We start from the raw sequence: 19,740 nt of genomic DNA on the forward strand, positions 1-19,740 counted from the left end.
ACAGACTTTACGTACACCCACTCCGCCCTGTCCCGCCCTGTCCGGGCCCGTCCCCCTCCCAAATAAAGCTCGAGCGAATCGTCAGTTTATCTCAAAACAGATTTAATTTAATATGTCTTTATTTTTAAAATAATTAAACATTTGTATTTCTCCAACCCTTTTTGACTTTCTGTCGTCACGTATTCCAGGAACATCGGAAAAGCACGGGAGGTTTTGTTTTTGAGGTGTTTCTTTTTCTCTCGCTCTTTTCTTTGAATTTTTTTTTATTACTTTTCTTTTTATTCCGGCAGGGCGGATCCTCCACATTCCCACAGTCTCCCTCCCGCTAGTACTTCACCCTTGCTCACGCTGCAGCACTCCCTCCCACTCACCCTCCCCACCCACAAACAAACAAACATCTGCATCTAAAAAAATAAACTAACTCAGAAACGGACAAATTCAACAAGAGGAGTAAAAACCCAGAAATTAAAAGAGAAAAAAAAAAAGAAAAGAAAAGAAGAACAGCATCATTTTAAAATACCAAGACCTGGTGTTCAGTAATACCTCTCAGACGGGACACTCTGCGACAGAACCTAAAGAAAATAAAAGACTCATATAGAATATAGAATATATATAATGCTAAAGTCTATCCAGTGACTGTATACAAGAGCGCTATACACGTCCACACACTCCCATCTACAGTCACCGCCTCTACAGATACAGAACAGAGTGCTGCATTCAGTTACAATGAACAGATTAACACTAGAAGAAACTCCCTCTGCCTGACACACACACACACACACACACACACACACACAACGTGCTCGATACGTCCTCATGACATTTAACCGATGTGAACCTCAGGTTCAGTGCCTGTGTCGCAGCAGTGGTGTGTGTGAGTGTCTGTGTGTGTGTGTGTGTGTGCGCGCGCGTGTGTGATTAACGAGCCGTTCGTTTACTGGTACCAGTGCCAGACTGGTGCTGAAGAGAGGAACGCCCAGAAAACCAAGCCAGGACAGAAGTGATCAGAGCACTCCGGCAGCACCTGCAGAACCGCTGAACGAAAACACAGAAGCCGGGAGCTGGATGGTGTGTGTGTGTGTGTGAGAGAGACAGAGAGTGAACGCAGTGTTTGCTGGTTACAGTTTCTGGACCTTACACACATGGCCAGGTATAATTTGCAAACTGAGGAAGGGAGAACAGGAGAGGGAGGGAACACAAGTAAGTGACAAACTGAAGGAGGAGAGCGAGAGAGACCAGATTAGAGAGAGCACACGCAAAGGGGGGGGTGCACAAGAGAAATGGGGGCGCACGCAAGAGAGCACACAAAAAAAATAGTGTGTGAAAGTAAGCTAGTGTGTGAGAGTGCATGAGAGAGTGTGTGCAAACATAAGAGAGCGAGAGCACCAGCGAGAGCATGTGGGAGGCTGTGGGAGAGTGAGTGTGTGTGTGTGTGTGTGTGTGTGTGTGTGTGTGTGTGGCGTGTTTGCTGGTTACATGTTTCTGGACCTTCTGAGTGTGGAGGTTTTTAATCTGCAAACTGAAGAAGGGCAAAGAGCGCGAGAGACAGAACACTGACCAGCGAGAGTGGGCGCAAGAGTGCAGGGGGAGCACAGAAAGAGGGGTGTATACAAGTGAATGAGGGTGTGTGAGCTAGAACAAAAAAAAAAAAAAAAAAAAAAAAAAAAAAAAGAGAGGGGGGGGGGGGGGTGGCATGTAAGAAAGTGAGTATGTGAGAGTGCACGAGCGAGAGCATGTGTGAATGTGTGTGTGTGGGGGGGGCTGTCCAGGTTAACAGGAACTGAAGGGTCGAATGGCTGGAGGTCCGTTTAGCTTCGCTTGCTGCTGATCATCTGGTGGTTGTTTGCTTTAATCTCCACAGTAGCAGTTCATTTCAAGTCCGACTGTCTGGTCAAGTCCTTTTTCGTCCCGCTCCAGCGAAGGGGGCGGGGCTTCTTTTTAAACTCATTTTCTCTTTTTTTTTTAAAGTCCTTTTTTTAGCCTATTTTATTTTCTTTTCAGTGTTATATTTCCAAGGGAAAAAAAAAAAAATAGCAGGAAAAAAAAAAAAAAAAAAAAAAAAAAAAAGTTATTTACAGTGCTGCTGAAATAATGAAACAGACGATGGGAATCTACTGTAAAGTAAGTCGCACAATACAGAAAGGAAAACAAATTTAATAATAATAATTATAATAATAATAATAATAAAACAAAAACCCCAAAAACGACTCTGCGGGCGCCGGCCAACATTCTGGGAGTGTTTTCCGGAGGTGTTGGGTAAGCGGTCCAGGGCGTCTGGCGCTTCGTTAAGTGGGAATAATGGCGTCGCTCCGCAGGCCTCGCTTCAGCTCCAGGTCCTCCAGCTTCTTCCACAGCTCCTCCCGTTCCTTCTCCTTCTTCTTCTCTCTGCAACATCCCATATAAAACAGTGTAAACTGTTAAAAACGGTAAAGAGACGCCAAGATTGAGATCGAAATCCCATAAAACCTTCCATTAACCCCCCTGGGAGTCTACTGACGAGCTGGCCAATCAAACCCTGCATTTCTCCACGTTTCTATTAATATCTGTGCAATAACACGGAGCAGGAATGCGGTTCAAATAGTTCCAGACTCTGCAGACTCCGCCCTGTCCGCTGCATCGCATAGCCAGATCATATGCGTCTCATAACCAGAGTTAGGAGGCTGCGAAGACAAGCTGAGGTGCTCGGCTCTGCCTCCCGCAGTGCCTGACTGGTGAATACGTGGCGAATTTACGTAACCTGCCCATCAATTGGTGGATCCAAGTGTCAGTCTATGGGTGTGTGTGAAACTGAAACGGGGTGTATGTGTCTTACCTCTGACGATCTGATTTGTAGGTGGCAGTGAGTTCATCGAACAAAGTGCTGTTCATTTCCATGAAGGCTTTCAGAACGTTGTACACTAAAGCTACGATCGCCCTGAAGACGAACAGAGGGAAGAGGGAAATAAAAAAAAAAAAGACAACAATCAAACAGAGATGCTGTGAAGGAGGCCAGGGAATAAAGAAAAACAACATTATAGCACTGGAAAGTGGACCTCAGAGGCCCCCAAAGGCCCCCCAAAGGCCCTGTCCACACGCATCCAGATACCATCAAGAGATTTTCAGGGTTGACGGGAGGCCAAAAACCTCGATCCTGATACGTGTGGACGGGACCAGAGTTTGCTCTTCCGTTAAGTTACAATGCGTCTCGAAACGCATCCGCGGCGCCAGTTCTGGTTTGAAACGTGGGGTGGGTGTGTGGACAAAGCTGAAGCAGAAACTCACGGATTCCAGTGTTCTTTAGAAATCCGGTACAGGCTGGCGAACATGATGGGCAGAATGACGTTGGAGTTCTCCTCGATAAGACTCATGATGTACTCGTTATTCCAGTAGTACAGAGCCCTCTCCGCCACCTACACACACACACAAAGGCGGTCAATGCTAAAACTAATTCTAGATTTATAAATATTAATTAAACCAATAATAGATGAAGAGCACCAGATGTTGAACCTAGAGGATCTTTTTAGAAATCTGCTGCTACTGATGTATTTAGTCTGCGTGTATCAAATATTGTGATGTAGGATTTTCACCATGTCGCTCATCCCTAAATGAAACCCACCTGGAAGTGTGGGCTGGACACGCATCTGGAGATCTGCTTGAAAAGCGGCTCCTGGATCTTCACAAACTGCGTGGGCTCAATCACATCCAAGATCTCCTCCAGCTCTCCCAAGAACATCACCTACACAAACACAGGCACACAGGTTAACATCCCACCATCCAGCCAGCATTAGGTCTGTATACTACTCAACAGTTTGGGGACAGCTTGTGTCCCTTTGAAAGGTTCTTAGTAAAAATCAGCTCAGTTCAGTTCTGCAAGCAAAAGGTTTAGAGCATCCCGACCGGGTCTGAGCGTACCTCTTTTTGACTGCACGTCTTTGGCCAGAACTTGAGAAGGCCTCTAATGACCTGCAAAGAAAAAAAGGGGGGGATTCATACCGGAATAATGTTACAATCATTAGTCACACTGCAGATTCATACTGGATTAAAAGCACTGCACAATTACTACAGTCCGACTGTAAAACCAATCCACTACAGATTCATACTGGACAGCTTAAGACTGTCAAAAAAAAAACTGCACTGCAAATTCATAACGCACAGTTATCACTAATCTCCTAATAGACAGAACTTGGGCAGGTGCAGCTAACCCGGCTCTGCTGCAGTGCAGAGACTGAAAGGAAACTGGAGCGTCAGGCAGAGCAGGTGTGCAGGATAAACCCAGCTGAACAGAAAGCTGAAACACTTACTGGTTCTGTTAATGTTGGGTCTTTCTCTAGGAACTGTACAATACAATACGCCAACTGCAAACAAAGCACAAACACAACGGCATCAGTGAGAGCGGGTCATCGTTCTGGACACCCGCTCAACAAACCTGCAGCCCTGAGATACGGCCATAGGTTCACACAGGACAGCACAAACACACACTGAATTCATACTGGAACAACATCTTCTTACCATCAGACTACCAAAAAAAAAAAAAAAAAACAAAAGAGAGAAACCCATATTATTTATATAGACAGACAGACAGACCCTCTACAGAAAATAAATAAATCAAAATCATCAAAATACTCTGATTCATACTGGATTAAAAGCACTGCAGAATTGCTACGGTCAGAATGTAAAACACACATTGCAAATTTATACTGGAAGAACACCATGTTACTATCAGACCATCCAAATAATAAAATGAAATAAACACAGCACTGCAAATTCAGAGTGGAATAACATCCTACTATCAGACTGTCCACAAATCCACCGCAAATTCATACTGGATTAAAATCACTGCACAATTAAAACACGACACACACTGCAGAACACTGATCAGCCACTCAGCAGAGATAAAGTAAGGCATTTCTGCCTCACTGCAGTGTCTTTTAATAACCAGTAGGTGGTGCTGTTTACGACTGCTACACATTCAGGGTCTACATAACAGCGCTAGATTTCTCCCTCCGTTACGGCCAATTATCTCGGGTCAAGTACCGTAGCCCTCGTACCTGCGCGTGGAAGAGAGAGAGACTCCTGACTGTGTGGAGAGGAATCAACACTTTCACCAGGAACTGCTTGTGCTCCGCCTTCAGAGGTAAAGCGAAGCCATTGATGATGCTGCCGAGAGACAGAGTCGATCAATCAATCAGTCAGACAATCAATCAATCAATGAATCGTGACTGTTCCAATTACATCTGCCAACATACCTTCCCAAAATCTCCAACAACTCGGCTACTCCGTTGAAGTGCTCAGTTTCATAAACAAAACTACACAGAGAGAGAGAGATTAGCATAATATTAGCTTCTATATACAGCATATTTTGCTCTAAAGCATCACACACACATTTATAGATAAGTGTTACACTGTACAGTTCCCAAAATGCTAATTGGTGTACATAGAGATCCATTATTAATTAGCTACATTAGCCTTGTAGCTCCAAGGGCAAAACTACAGCAAATGTCAACTATATTCATACTGGATTAACATCCCTGTTACAGAATAAAAACTACACACTGCAGATTCATACTGGATTACACTGCACAGTTTCTGCTACACTACAAAAATTATGCATTACAGATTCATACTGGATTCACATGATTCCACACGCATTACTGTTACCCTGTAAATACGTACTGGACCCACATCACCCCCCATGTATTACTGTTCCACTGTAAAATCTACACCCTGCGGATTCATACTGGATCCTGGCTACACGTGAGTGAGCGCAGTTGGAGGGTGTGGAAGACGTCGCCTCACCGTAGAAAAATATTATTTATCTGTTTTCGTATAAAAGCCCTCAACCCCAGGAATTTGCCGTAGATTCTGTGTAAGACTGTCTTCAGATAGTCTCGCTCTCGTGGGTCCTCGCTGTCAAACAGTTCCAGCAGCTGCAGAGAGACAGGAAACAGGTTCAGGAGATGAACGAGGGCGACCGAGAGAGAGAGAGAGAGGGGGGGGGGGGGTATAAAGTACAGGCAGACGTCCAGCAGTCACACATCAAACAGCGCTCACCTGTAGGACAAACTTCTGGTCTATGTACTTTTTGGCAATGCTGGGCTGGAACTCCTGACTCTCCAAAAAACGGATGAAGAACTCATACACCAGCTGTGAGAGAGAGAGAGAGAGACAGAGAGAGAGAGAGAGACAGAGAGAAAGAGAGAGGGGTTAGAAATGCACCAAATAATAATAAAAGAAACGCTAGTGAGCGTGACCGTGAGAAAGTGCAAGTGAGACACAATAAGAGGAATAAAAGGAAGAGCGTGAGAGGAAAGTTTAGAAATCAGAGTAAGAGGCACCAAAAGCGAGAGAGCAAACAAAGACAAGACAAGTGCAGGCATGAACCAACACGAGAGAGCGAGTAAACGCCAAACAGGTGACCAGCAGTGACCAAAAGCAAAAGGCAAGTGAAAACAAGCCTGAGAGGCACAGCGAGAATTTAACAAAAGCGAGAGTGAGCAGGAGTGAAAGCGAGCCAGAGTGACCAAAAGCGAGAGGGAGACCAAGCAAAAGTGGGATGAGGGCTGTGGATGTACCTTCAAGTATCTAAACTCCTTAAGTAAATGGGGTGTCTGGATACTTTTGACCACTTTTTAAGTATTGGGTAATCTGGCCGGGCTACCGTCAGATTCAGGCCACATTACAGACAGTGTGACCAACCAAACCGAATCTGGATCCTGGACGCAAAATGGGAGTGTTTTGTCTTTCATAAAGAAAACCCTTCATCAGTGTGTGTGTGTGTGTGTACACTTTTTATCAGCACTGTAACGACACACTCCCATAGTCCACCTCTCAGGCTTCCACAATGAACTCAGTAAACCAGTCCTGTTATCTGGAAAGCAGCGGGGAGAGAGAGAGAGAGAGGGAGAGAGAGAGAGAGAGAGAGGGGGAGAGAGCGAGCTCATGGCAAAACACACAGTGTGTGCACCTGTAAGTGCGGCCACGAGGCCTCTAAAGTGGGCTCGTCCTCCTCGGGGTCGAACTCGTTACTGTCGCTGGGTGGAAGAGTCCGGAAAATGTTGTAGGACACCTGCGAGAGAGGAAGAGAGAGCGATCATCAGTGACCAACAATGACCAGTGGCACCTCCCAACACGTACTGCCGCCTGCATTGGAGCGGCAAGGCTAACGCAACCGCAACGGGCAGTGGAAGTCTACTCCCACCAGTTAGCTTAGCATAGTGCTAGCTACATGCCTCAATCGGCCACACTCCCCTCAAACCATCAGCCGACACACACACCACTAACACACTCGCCACCCAGCATGTCTGCCAGTGTACCTGCAGTGCTGAGAAGGACCGACCCACCACCCCAAGAACACCTGCTCTGTGGTGGTGGTCAGTCCTGTGAGGGCGAAAGGAGGCTGGTTAAGCCTGGAATTACAGAAACCACACAGAGCCCCTCTGTGGTCAGTGGAGCCGATACAGGAAGGTGGTTCTAATGAAGTGGCTGGTTGGTGTATTTGGTGGGTGTGTCGGGAGGTAAAGTGGAGGGGGGTGGGCAGGACCATCTAGGAAGGTTTTGGACATGAAGATTGGGGCCACTTGAGGCGCTCACCATTTTGACGACCTCAGGATAGGCCTGTTCTGTGAGGTAGCCCCGGCTGACAGTGACGTAGTCCACCAGCTCGTTCAGCGTGGACCGCTTGTACTCTTTCATCTTCAGGTCGGAAAGCGTGTCCATGAAGTCGAACACGGTGCAGCACTGCTGCAGCTTCTTCAGGAACAAATCCGGCTGCTCCTGAGCAGGGACGTCTGTTGGGGCACAGGGACAGAGGCATGGTTAACCTGAGGCAGAGTCTAGCCAATCACGGGTACGGCTGGTCAATAGGCTCCGGGACAGCGTTACGAGTTCTGGGGAATAAGATCTCTAGGAAGAGCTGCACGTATAAAGTAACAGCATGTGCTTTAAGCGCGCACACACAGGGAAACCCCCCAGTCTGTAAACGGAGTAGGAGTGGATTTGGTTTACTGGTGGAGAGAATGTGAGTGATGTGTATGCGAGAGATGCACTGAGATTAATGGGGGTGTGTGTGTGTGTGTGTGTGTGTGTGTGTGTGTGTATTTCTGTAGAGAGAGAGTATATGTGGGAGACAGAAGAGGTTTGGCTTGGTTGTGCGAATGCAAGATCCCTAAACCGACGTAAAAGCAGAGCGAGAGCACGTGAGAGATCTTCCAACAGGTGGAGTGTGAGAAGGAAATGATCAGTAGGTGTTCAATGCTTCTCTCTCACACACACACACACACACACACACACACACACACACACACACACACACACACACACACACACACACACACACACACACACACACACACACTTTGTTTTGGTTGAACAGCAGCTTTACTAAAATAAATAAATAAAAGCTGCACATAAGGTGAGGCTCTTTCAAGCTTTTTATTCCCAACTGTTTAATATTTATTATTTATTCAGCATTAACAGGCTAATTATTCAGAATTTTGGCTTCTTAATTACAGCTGGGGAAAAAATAAAATATCATGGGTGTAGAGATCGGGCAAAGGAGGGTCTACATAAACACGGCAGCCGCTCAGGGCCTCGGTCTCGGCCGTTGGGCAGCTGCTAAAACTTCCTTAGATGGTTAAAGAGAAAACTTGGGACCAAAACTAGCATTTCAAAGATTCATCAGCTGAAAATCTAATGAACATGACTGACCAATGACCCCAGCTGCAGCCAAGACACGTTCAAATGAATATCAATAACAACAAGAAATAATCTTTAATAATTTTCTGCCTTAAAATGTATCCAGCACCAGAAGCCTGAAGTCTGAAAAGCTTTTTCATTTAATATCTCATTTAATATCTTATCTGAATTAGCACGTCCCCTGCGATACATGCAAAGTCCTTACCCTCGTCCTTACCCCCCTAGCGTCACGAGCATCGCTGGTGCTTAAGGGGAGCTATGAACGGGTGGGTTTAAGGGGCAGTACCACATTGGGAAGAAACAGAAGAGAATGACAAAACTAATTAAAAATAAAAGGCACAAAAAAAAAAGACACACAAGTAAAAAGTAAACAAAATGACTGCAGGCTAACCAGAGCTGAATGAAGACTGAGCGGTCCAGCGTCCAGATAACAGGCCTGTAGGTTCAGTATCGCAGGATGTGAGAGTTCAACTAAACGAGTCATGCTACAACTTCCTCGATTCGAGGAATAATTGCACAGTCCTCGTTTTCTAGGACACCATCGAGCAGAAGCAGGTATATCTGTTTAATATCATTTATTTTACTCCAGTGTTGGAAACTGACCGGGTCATTAATCATCAGGTCATCATTATTCATGTTAGATCAGTGACGTTTGGAGAAAGCTGGCGAAAATACCTAAACCACAATTAGCAACTTCTCACCAAAACTCTGAATGACTTTACAGCTCAAGCGCTGAATTTAAAAAACGGGAAAAAATGGGTGGACTTTGCCTTTTAGATAAAAAGGTATATGACAAAAACTCATTTTCAAACATAAATATGAAAATAAATAAACAAAAAGTGTCATTTGTGTAAACTGACCAAAGAGACAGTTGGAGAGGAGGACAGAGCAGAAGTGACACGAGAGAAAAAACAGAAAGCACAAGTTTTGATGAGACATGTCTGACCCCTCCCTTTGTCCACCTTGCAAAACACCCCTCACCTCCAACCCCCCACCCCCCAAAACCCACTCACCCTACCCAGTCACCCTTCCCTCTCTCCGTCTCTCGTTCTCTCAGTCGTTCCCGAGGTAAACAAGGCCGAACTGCGACCGAAACGTTCAAAAGCATAGAAAACAAACCAACCAAATTCCAGTCAGGGACAGCGTGCGAGTGTGTGTGTGTGCGTGAGAGAGTGTGTGTGTGTGTGCGTGAGAAAGTGTGTGTGTGTGCGTGTGTGTGTGTACAGAGAGGGAAAAGTGGCGCTTGGTGAACGGGACGACACAGCCAGGATCTGGTTACCGGGGGGCAGAGCTGACCCCACGGAAACTCCGGCCGGGTAGAGAGAGGGATAGGCCAAGAGAGCACCCCCCCCTCCCCTCCTTTTCTCCCTGGTCGCGTTCTGTCTTCAGTTCTATTTTCTGCCCTCCTCTTTTTAACCGCTCGACCCATGCGGTCAGAGACACCACGGGACCCCTGGCCCGTGCCTCCAGCTAGGGTGCAGTACAGCTGCTGGTTTAGGTCCTGAGCGACAAAGACACATCAGGGTGCTGGAAAAGAGCCTGTAAACAACAGCGATCAGCGCTGCACGATTTACTGCAGCTCTTTCATAATTACCTGACATTATTAAACGATCCGGATCACCCGTTTGAAGTTATATCGCTGTATTTGCCTCTGCAGGTGCTTTTTGTTCATCCGGCCCAAAACTGATAGAACCCAGGATTGAAGCCACCACCGCCTCTTTTCAAATATAGGAGGAAAGCACCGGGTCTCCGGGGCCACCGCACCAGCCATCAGACGCCTGCGGTTGAAGAGTGATGAGGGTAGAGAGCACCTACTTACCATCTACCCCCCCCCAGAGAGCGTCCGGCCGATTGTGCTCCCTCTGACTCCAGCTGCCGATGGCAAATCAGCACCCCCCCGGTGACTGCAGAGTCACCTGGAGGCCCAATGAAACCCCCCTTTACAGTTCACAGAATCTTGAATGGTTCATGAAACACATGAAGTCCTTGTGGGCTGGGTGAACAACGAGCTGCTGAGGACGCCACAAAATATTTTGGATCATTATTTTAAGTAAAAAAAGGGGCTTTAATGACTTCCATTTCTGTTGATATAAAGCTCTAGCTGAGGCACATGCAACACTCAGGCCTCTGACTGTGGACCTGTAAACAGGATGAAGCTGCTACATATTTAATAACCGAGTGTGCCCCCTACTGAGCACCATGAAGCACCGCACCCCGGAATTCAGTCCCATCCTCTGCCACAGCACATTTCAAGCCCTCTCAGAACTTCAGCTACAGCCACTTCTTTAGCAAAGCTAGCAGGACGGCTCTGCTTTGGACACCGACACACTGACTGAACTGACCGAATTAGCAACAGTCCAGTAATGACTGCACTCACTCTCAGCTCTGTGACATTTAATTAAACGCCTGGCTGTGAGCTTTAGACACTCCCCCGCTGTTCTCCTCCTACCCGTAAGCCTCGGAGTCTGCAGGAGGCCGGGTCATGTGTAAAGTTTGGAGGAGTATGGAGTAGGAGCCAGACTGCATCACTCATCACCATCGTTACACTCAGTCATTCGCTCGGTGAACCCAAGACACCCCGACAGCCATGATGCACCGGACTGTTTGTTGGTGGGGGCGGGGGGAGACATTTACATTATAGAGGAAAGAATTATATTGTAAGAACAAATGAAAAACAATGAATCAGTCAGTCAGTCGACGGACTCATCATTTGGTCAGTCAATAGGCGAATTAATCAAGTCAGTCGATGGACGGACGGACAAATCAGTCAGTCAGTGAACGAATCAATCAGTCAGTCAGTGAACGAATCAATCAGTCAGTCAGTGAACGAATCAATCAGTCAGTCAGTGAACGAATCAATCAGTCAGTTCCCAGGATGAATCAATCGTGCAGTCCAATCAATCAGTCAGTCAGTCAATGGATCAGGCAGTCAGTTGATGGCTGGATGGATGAATAAATAATTGCCTTCTAGGGGCGTCCAGAACAGATTAAACGCTTTAAGAGCTAAAAGTTGTAACATCCAAAACTTTGTACATAAATCACTGACAGCTTTAAAAAAAAAAACAAATAAAAACAAACAAACAAACAAACAAACAAAAAAAAAACCTACAGCCAGAATTTCATCTAAGAAACCGGACCGAACGCAGAGCTGAACTGGAGCAGAATGAAGGGCTGTTTAACTGCTCGCCAGCACAGTATCATTTAACCCAACTCTCACTGCACACCAACCACCGAGCCGGCCGAACCAGAGAGGGTGAAGTTCTCCGAGCGGAGCAGAGCGGAGTGGAGCAGAGCGGAGTACAAGGAAGGAAAGCAGAGTTTACAGTAAGTGACAGTAAAGCCCAGTTTATAGCCGTCACCACGAGAGCGGCGCGAGGGCTGCAGATTTACCGCTCTCCACAAATGACTGTCCTCTAACTCCACGCAAATTAATTAACGAGCCGTGTGGGGGTGTGTGTGTGTGTGTGTGTGAGCAAGCGTGAGTGTGCATGCGTTACCTTTGAGCAGAGGGAGGGGTGTGAGCTCAATGGGTTTGCCCTGAGAGCGAAACTGAGAGGAACTCTGGGAGCGCTTCTGCTTGGCCTTCCTGACAGATTTTCGGGAAAACCCGTCCACTTTGTCCACTGATGGAGGCGTGGTGGCTGCTGAGGACATAGCCCTGGAAAACGAACACACACACACACACACACACACACACACACACACACACACACACACACACACACACACACACACACAATTATGTTTACATACAAAGTAATGAGATACTCCTTCAGGTTCAGGCAATAAAGGGTAGTAGTATCTCAGGGTTGTGCGTAAGGTCCAACCAGCTTCAGAGGTCTGTAGAGCGGTCAGCTCAGTGAGGTCTTGTTATCTAGACTGTAGATAAGAAGTGAAGACAATAACAACAATAATAATAATAATAAAATATGACACTCATCATGACGCAGCTTCTTCACGAGAACCAGCTTCTCTCTCCTGATTCAGAGCAGTTTAGTATTCACTGGTCAGACTGAAGGCTCAACATTCATTAAACGGGTTAAAACAAGCAAACTGACCACTGTGTTTGATCCATTCTCTGTTTTAAAGCAAGTCGGGATGAGACTGTATAGAAATCATGTAAACGTAACCCCCCCCCCCCCCCACCACCACCACTCTCTCGTTCAGGTTCACTCCCTGACTCCTGAAAGCGTTACCTGACCGTCTAATCTGGACCTTTCAGCGTCCTCATCGTTCCAGCTCTTTATCAGCATCTACTGATAACTGAAATCTGCTTGTCCAAATAACGAGACCGCCGGGAAGCAGCCTATTACTCCAGCAATCAGAACATGATTACAGACAAATTACAGTAAATTAAACAGGTGCTTTGCGGCTTCCCTGCAGATGGGCTCTGATTTGGCCCGTAAGCTAAAGGCAATTACTGATTCTTAGTCTCAAAACCAGAAGCTTCCGAACGGCGCAGACTAAGCCTCGGCCCAAACATCAGGAGGACACCTGGCCTCTTTCCCTCTGGACGGGTAGATGCTGAACTTGGACTCCTGTATAAGGCCGGGCGATATGGTAAACGTACTAAATCACGATATTTATCCCCAAATCCTGTGATCATCTAATTACACTGCTGGTAATGAAACCTGCTGCTGAACAGTATCCTCCCGGTTGTCCATTACGATAAATTCTTTGGTCATCTTGTGGGCTGAACTTGCTAGGACGGCCTGATCTGGCCATGCTGGTCAGATGTTCCTCTCGTCAACGACGCAGCGGACAGCGGAGCAGCTGATTTCTAATTGGACTCTTCTTTTTAAACCCCTTCCCAGACTCCTCTGCATCTACAACCTTCTTTCTGAAGGCCTCAGAGGGCTCTCTGGATTTGACCAGTGTTGATCACATGGTGGTCAAATGTCCAGATGCTTTAAATAGGATCAAAAACGGAGATGACTGTATTTACACCATGCGGGCCTCAGACCAAGACACTGATCTGGCCACATTTCAACTCGTTAAGCGGTTCTTCCTGTAAAGTCCACCGACCTTCGGTCCAACGCTTCTCCTACAGCTGAGGGACTGTCCCCGGCTCCACCTGACTTCCTGTTCAAGTCTGTTTACTTCCTGCTGACCCCACACTCGCCCTTCCCGTCCCGTCCCGTCCCGTCCCTCCCTTTGCTTGTCTCTTAATCCTTCCACATGTGTATAATGGGGTCAGCTGGGCTCTTATGTAAGAGCCATTGAGAGATGGATGGTCCTCCTGCTTCTCGCCGTGTGTACCGTGTGCGAGAGACGGGCCGAGAGATAATCTTCAGTGCCATTCATCTTTGCGACTAGCTTACACACTCAACCGCGACCGTAACGCCGGGCCTGCTGGAATAAGCATGATCTAAGGGATAAAACACACAGCGCAAAAATACAAACACCCCCCCCCTAAAGGAGCGCAGCTCGCCTCGGATGAGCTACATTAGCAATTTTTTTATTTATATAAATATATTTATTTTATAAACATGAAAAAAAAAAAAAACTTTAGACTAAATCCAGGCTTCTACAGCTGCAGTAGCTTCAGCATCGTCACACAGTCTGAACAGCCAGATCCGATTTCACATTCACTAAAATTCACTGACCCCACCCCTCATGGTTTGGATCCGCCACCGCTCGCTAAGACAGCCTTTGCCTAGCTAGCTCGGCTACAGCTCCGCCGAGTATCAGACACCCCCGAGCAGCTGCTGAGCACCAACACGAGTGCTGACCATAAAAACCGAGCCTGTCTGAGAGCAAAGTCGAGTGACCAGTGTTGGGAGGAACAGAAAGGTGAGATAAGAGGCCGGTTCTGCCGGGTTTGATAAGTTAGCTAGCAGGCTAAACGCCACAGCCGAGGCCGTGTTCCAGCTAACTGAGGCTCAAATCCACCCGTCTAGAGGATAAAGCCTCATACCTGAGAGCACAGCGTCGAGGGAATTTAGCATTCTGCCTTTCAGAGCGTTTTCAAAGCGTCCCATCAACAATCAGTGAGCTCCCACAGCGCCCCCACTCTGTGGCTCTCGTAAATGCACAAGAATGAATGGGCTTTTCTGCCACTTTGGACCATGCCCTCATTTTGAGATACCACGGTATGATCGATACACCGCCCAAGGCTTGGGATACATCACCAGCGTGGGACGATGATTTGCATTCCTGCTGCCTTCCCCCTAATGGCCGGCGTGGTTTGTTTCGTATGGTCTTTGACTAAAGCCTCGCTTTTGAATAACAAACTTTATCACAGGATCTGAGGACAGAGCTCTGGTCAAAGTATTGTGGTCACGCCTCTAAAAATAGAAGGCGCCACAATGGGTTATCTGGAGCGGTGCCGCAGCAGAGCCACTTTTGCGTCCATAAAGAAGCTTTCAGGGTCTACAGCTGTGGTCGGAAGCTTACGTACACCTTCAAGCTCGACCGACGCTTGCAGCTGAACCATAGAGACACAGACCTGAGGCCCTCTAGTGGAAAAAAACTTTACGGTCCGATTAGAAAAGATGATGCGGTTTGTCCACAATGACCAGGGGTCTCGTTGGATGAGAAAAGGTGAGGCGTACCAACACCGTACCAACCGTTAGGAATCAGGCTCTGGGGTTGCTCTGCTGCCAGTGGACCGGGCTACATGTCACAGCGTGGAGGTGGACTACCTCAGAGTTCTCCAGCACAACCTCAGCCTATCAGCTACACAGTTGAAACGCAGACAATTGGGTATTGCAAAAGGACAATGACCCCAAATACACACATTAAGGGTGTTTGTGGAATGGATCAAACTAAGGCTAACAAAGCTTTCGGAACGGCCTTCTTGAAGAATGGGAAATATACGGAGTGGCCAGAAGGCCAACAAATTTAACTGAACTCCATCAAATCTACCAAGAGAGACCTAATAATTAAATTAGAGTTCTGCCAGAAGCTTGTTGTTGGCGACCAAGAGAGTGTGGTCGAGGTACGACGTGCTAGGGAACATTTAACCAAAACAATAGATGTGATGTATGTATATTTTGACCCTGTATAACTTGTATTTTTTTATTACTATTAATAATAATAATAATAATAATAAAGGATAACCCTGGATTTTCAGAAAATCACAATGTGCACCAAATTGTGGTGAACTGACTGAAGACACACTGACCATGACTGACTGGCCACAAGTTTTGGACTCCTAACAGCAATATATCAGCAGGGGATTCTTATTACACACAATGCAATTCACCTGCAAGACCTGGACTTCTTCTATAAGCAGCTGTCAAACCTTACGCAGCTCTACATCCAGGCAGTCTTCACATCCCTAAACTGCTGATCTGCTGCAGACTGAAACGAAAACAACGAAACTGTGTGGTGGTCAGTTTGCGTGGTCTTCTAACCTGGATCCATCCTACTTTGATGCCTATAAATAATCGATAGTAAAGGGTTCCAACCGGTAACGTTTGGCTGCTCTACGGTGACGCAACTGCCTACAGTTCTTAGACCCGTTCTCACACATTTCTGAACACTGAGATTTCCCCACCTTCGAAGTGAAAAATATTTCCGTCCACACTGAGGCGAAAACTAGTGTTGCACTGACACGGAAACTGAACCTGTGCCGAAACTGGCACTTACACACAGTATCGGCATCTGCAGAGAGGCAAAAGCTCTGAAACTTTCCTAATGTGCAGTTCCTCAACCAGTAAACGCTGTTCTTTCACACTTCTTAATCAGGATAAGATGTAAAAAGCACAGCCTATAAAAAGAGTATTTAAGTCATTTGGTATTCTGGATCGGCAGGTACTTGAAAACCCGGTATCTGAGTAACCCGGAGAATGCATAGCTCTGTAGGGGGCGAAAACCTTGAAGGAAGAAGAAAACACAGGAGGCTTAATTCCAAATAACACCGCTATGCTCCCTACGTAGTGCACTACTCAAGTCAAAAGGTTACGCACTCTAAATCTAAACAGAGCGTCACTGATATACCTGTAATAGAACAGTATTTACATTTACTCATATGTAGAAATCTGAACTCTAGTAGAGATCGACTCATGCGGGTTTTTCTATAACCGATGTTTAGAGGTCAGGGTCAGGCTGATAGCCGATATGTGCTGCTGACTGCTTACACTAATAACGACAAGTGGATGCACAACATGCCTGAACTTAAGATCATTTATTGAACATAAATAAAAACCAATTAAACTGGTGGGAAAAAAAATTACTACTGTTTTTTTACTACTATATAAAATTGCAACACTATTTTGTCGCAACGACACAAGTCAAAAAAGTGAAACCCCAAATTTGAGATCCGGCCTGATCAGTCCTGGGCAATCTGAACCCAACCTAAACGCAGCTATAGAGCAGAACATATTTGCATGAGAGATGCATATTAAAAACAGAGGCAGGCCTCCTCACCACTTACAGGACCTAGACCAAGAACCTCCAACACTGAAGTTCCTCCTTCAAAACAACATCCAGCAGAACCAAGAGGGATGCTGTAAAACAGGCCAATTCCAAAACCCCAAAACTGTTACATCACAGTCTTGACTCGTTATATTTACACCCCCAAATTGTTAGAGGAACGAGCCGGGTCCCTGCTGGAGCACACCAGCTAACAGGCGCCTGTGCCGGCCAACATCGCTTTGACAGTGATGAGGGGAGACAGCGCCACCTACCCACCCAGAGAGAGCACGGCCAACTGTGCACTCTCGGACTCATGCGGCTGATGGCAAAGCGGCACGGCTCAGGAGTCGAACTCACGACCGCCGGGCCTCGGTGGCAGCGCATTAGACCCGGGCCAGGGGTTTTCAGTCCTGCAGGCGATAAGTGGAAGCAGTCATGTGACAAAACAAACCACTCACTCAACCCCACATGTGGCGCCAGCAGCCGACGGGAGCAGACTGCATCCCAGGGAACCCCAGACCACCGACTCCAGGACGACCAGGGATCGCTTCTTAAAAAACAGGACCCAGAGACACTAGGGTGCCACCTGCACCCAATCAAGCACACCTAAGGGACCACTTAGCATAGTCAGTTCACCTACTGATTTTTGGGAGGTGGGAGGAAGATCTGAGCATCAGCCACGGAGACCAGAACGAGGACTGAACCTGCAGCCCCAGGCCGTGACCTGTTGCCACAGTCCTTCAGACATGTCTCACTGGGAGAAGAAATCCTGCCCCAGACAAAAAAGGGCTCGTCTCAGGCCTCCCGTTCACTGCCCATCATCACACAGGGTTGACAGGGTCACTACGCTAGAAGTGCGAGAAGGTCCAAGGAGGCCGGATTTGAGACCCAGCGGTCACAGCATCTGCTCTGAGGATCCAGCACAAGACGATGGAGGAGACGGTGGTCCATGGAGGCCTGATTAGGGACATTACTGGAAAGGTTACTGATCAGCTTGCTGAGATCAATCTGACATGACACTTTGTGCAATGCTGTTAATGCTAAACACGTCCAGGCTCACTGTCACCAAGTCACCTCCCAATCCCAATCTCACCACCACCTCCTCCTCCTCCTGCACTGTAAATATTCATTAATTTAATTTAATTAATTTTTGGAATTAATGTAGGATTTAAAGAGACAAACACTGCTTACTGAAAAAATTACTGTACAGTCCTGTAAAAACACAGGAACAGCCGGCTACCGCTAGAAACGGGGCTAACGTCCCCAAAATCCGGAAAGTGGAAATCCGCTCCAGGATTTTGCTCCAACCGCCTGGATGGCTCTGCTGCGCAGAGCCATCCAGGCGGTTGGAGCACAATCCTGGAGCGGATTTCCACTTTCCGGACCTGGACTCCCCACCTCTGCGTTTCTCTTACGAGGCCTACACAAAACATTAGCTACAGCCCCAAATCCTTCCCCACAACTCCAGAACCACTCGCAAACGCCAGTTATCTAAAACAACAACCTTATTAGACGCCTAAAAGCTTCACAAATCCTCAAATAACCACCTTTATACGACCCCGAATTTCTAGCTATAGCTAACTCTGCAACCCAGCCTAGCGCTACGCTCGATAAGCCAGCTAGCTAGCTAGCTAACGAGCTACCAGGCAAGATACGAAGCAAATTGACTGAAAAACACAAATATCCACTAGCTTTTAAACAAAACAAGCGATAGTAAACGTTAAAATGCACGGCACGGAGGCAAGTGTGCGCAAATTCAAGCACGGAGAGGGTAAATATAGCTAGCTAGCGCGTTGCGGCTTGTAGCTAGCGGTTAGCCTAGCCTAGCCTAGCCTAGCCTGGAGTGGAGTTCAGGCGAACACTCAGAGAGAAGGAAGCGCCGGAGGAGAACTGAAAGATAAACGAGCGAGAGAAATTGTGTTTAAAAATGTAAATAAAGGATATTTTAATATGTAGGTTATTAAACGAGCGTGTGTGGTGAGTTCGGTTATTAAAAATTATGCAAATAAATAATACGCGCATAAATCGCCGGTCAGCTCTGAGTGGAGCGTTAACGAAGTGGGGCAAAAACGGGGAGAGCGCATAAACTTTACCTTGATCCTCGGTGTTTCGGGGAACGAAGATGATGATGATGAGTGATCCTGTATTAACACTTCTTAAGCAACGCAAAAATATGCTCCCAGTCCCGTTTAAAGTGCGAGAAAAACCAAGAAAGTGGGAGAAAAAATGCCTTAATCTTGGCCTTTAAACCGAGCCAATCCCACAACTAGGTTCGCTTTTTACCTCCTAGTGAAATAATCCCATCAATGCTGAAATATGGATGCATTTAAAACAAAACGCCGCGGCTAAAACACACACATGTCGTACTTCTCTGCTGAAATCGCGTCCCGACAGCGCGCCGGTGTCCTCCGGTTGTTTATATTTTCCTTTATAGTCTGTTTAATTTAAGGGGAATGATCTCCTTTCACCCTATTGTCAATACTACAGGGCTGAGTCCATAGCGCACATAACACGGTGCAGCGCTGGGCCTGCCGCCGCCCGCGATTGGTCGGTTTGAAGACTGCCCGCGATCTGATTGGGCGGCGCGCACGTCCATCAAAGGGCGAAGGCAGAACGAGAGTAGGTTGGCGAGTGTGGAAAGAGGAGGGTGTCGGTTGTTTTTCTTTCCCACCCGTTTTCGTACGAATCCCGCCCCCGCTGCGCCGA

General features: G+C 47.0%; 1 protein-coding gene across 2 annotated transcripts; it reads right to left on the reverse strand.

The window, feature by feature from the left end:
• Window positions 1-85: 85 nt before the first annotated feature.
• On the reverse strand, window positions 86-19,523 carry ppp2r5eb (protein phosphatase 2, regulatory subunit B', epsilon isoform b). Of its 2 annotated transcripts, none has more exons than XM_072677333.1 (14): window positions 19,402-19,523; window positions 12,171-12,331; window positions 7,570-7,766; window positions 6,944-7,045; window positions 6,031-6,123; window positions 5,776-5,906; window positions 5,226-5,285; window positions 5,028-5,136; window positions 4,281-4,334; window positions 3,892-3,942; window positions 3,596-3,715; window positions 3,262-3,389; window positions 2,813-2,914; window positions 86-2,385 (listed from the first exon to the last, which is right to left on the reverse strand). In XM_072677333.1, exons 2-14 carry the CDS (start codon window positions 12,325-12,327, stop codon window positions 2,286-2,288), a joined length of 1,404 nt encoding a protein of 467 aa, XP_072533434.1. In that variant the 5' UTR covers window positions 12,328-12,331; window positions 19,402-19,523; the 3' UTR covers window positions 86-2,285. The 2 variants fall into 2 exon arrangements, with proteins under 2 accessions (XP_072533434.1, XP_072533433.1); XM_072677332.1 differs by having other exon boundaries at window positions 19,128-19,523.
• Window positions 19,524-19,740: the final 217 nt, after the last annotated feature.

Source organism: Salminus brasiliensis, chromosome 4 (genome assembly GCF_030463535.1).
Source record: "Salminus brasiliensis chromosome 4, fSalBra1.hap2, whole genome shotgun sequence".
In the NCBI taxonomy this organism is placed as follows: Eukaryota; Metazoa; Chordata; class Actinopteri; order Characiformes; family Bryconidae; genus Salminus; species Salminus brasiliensis.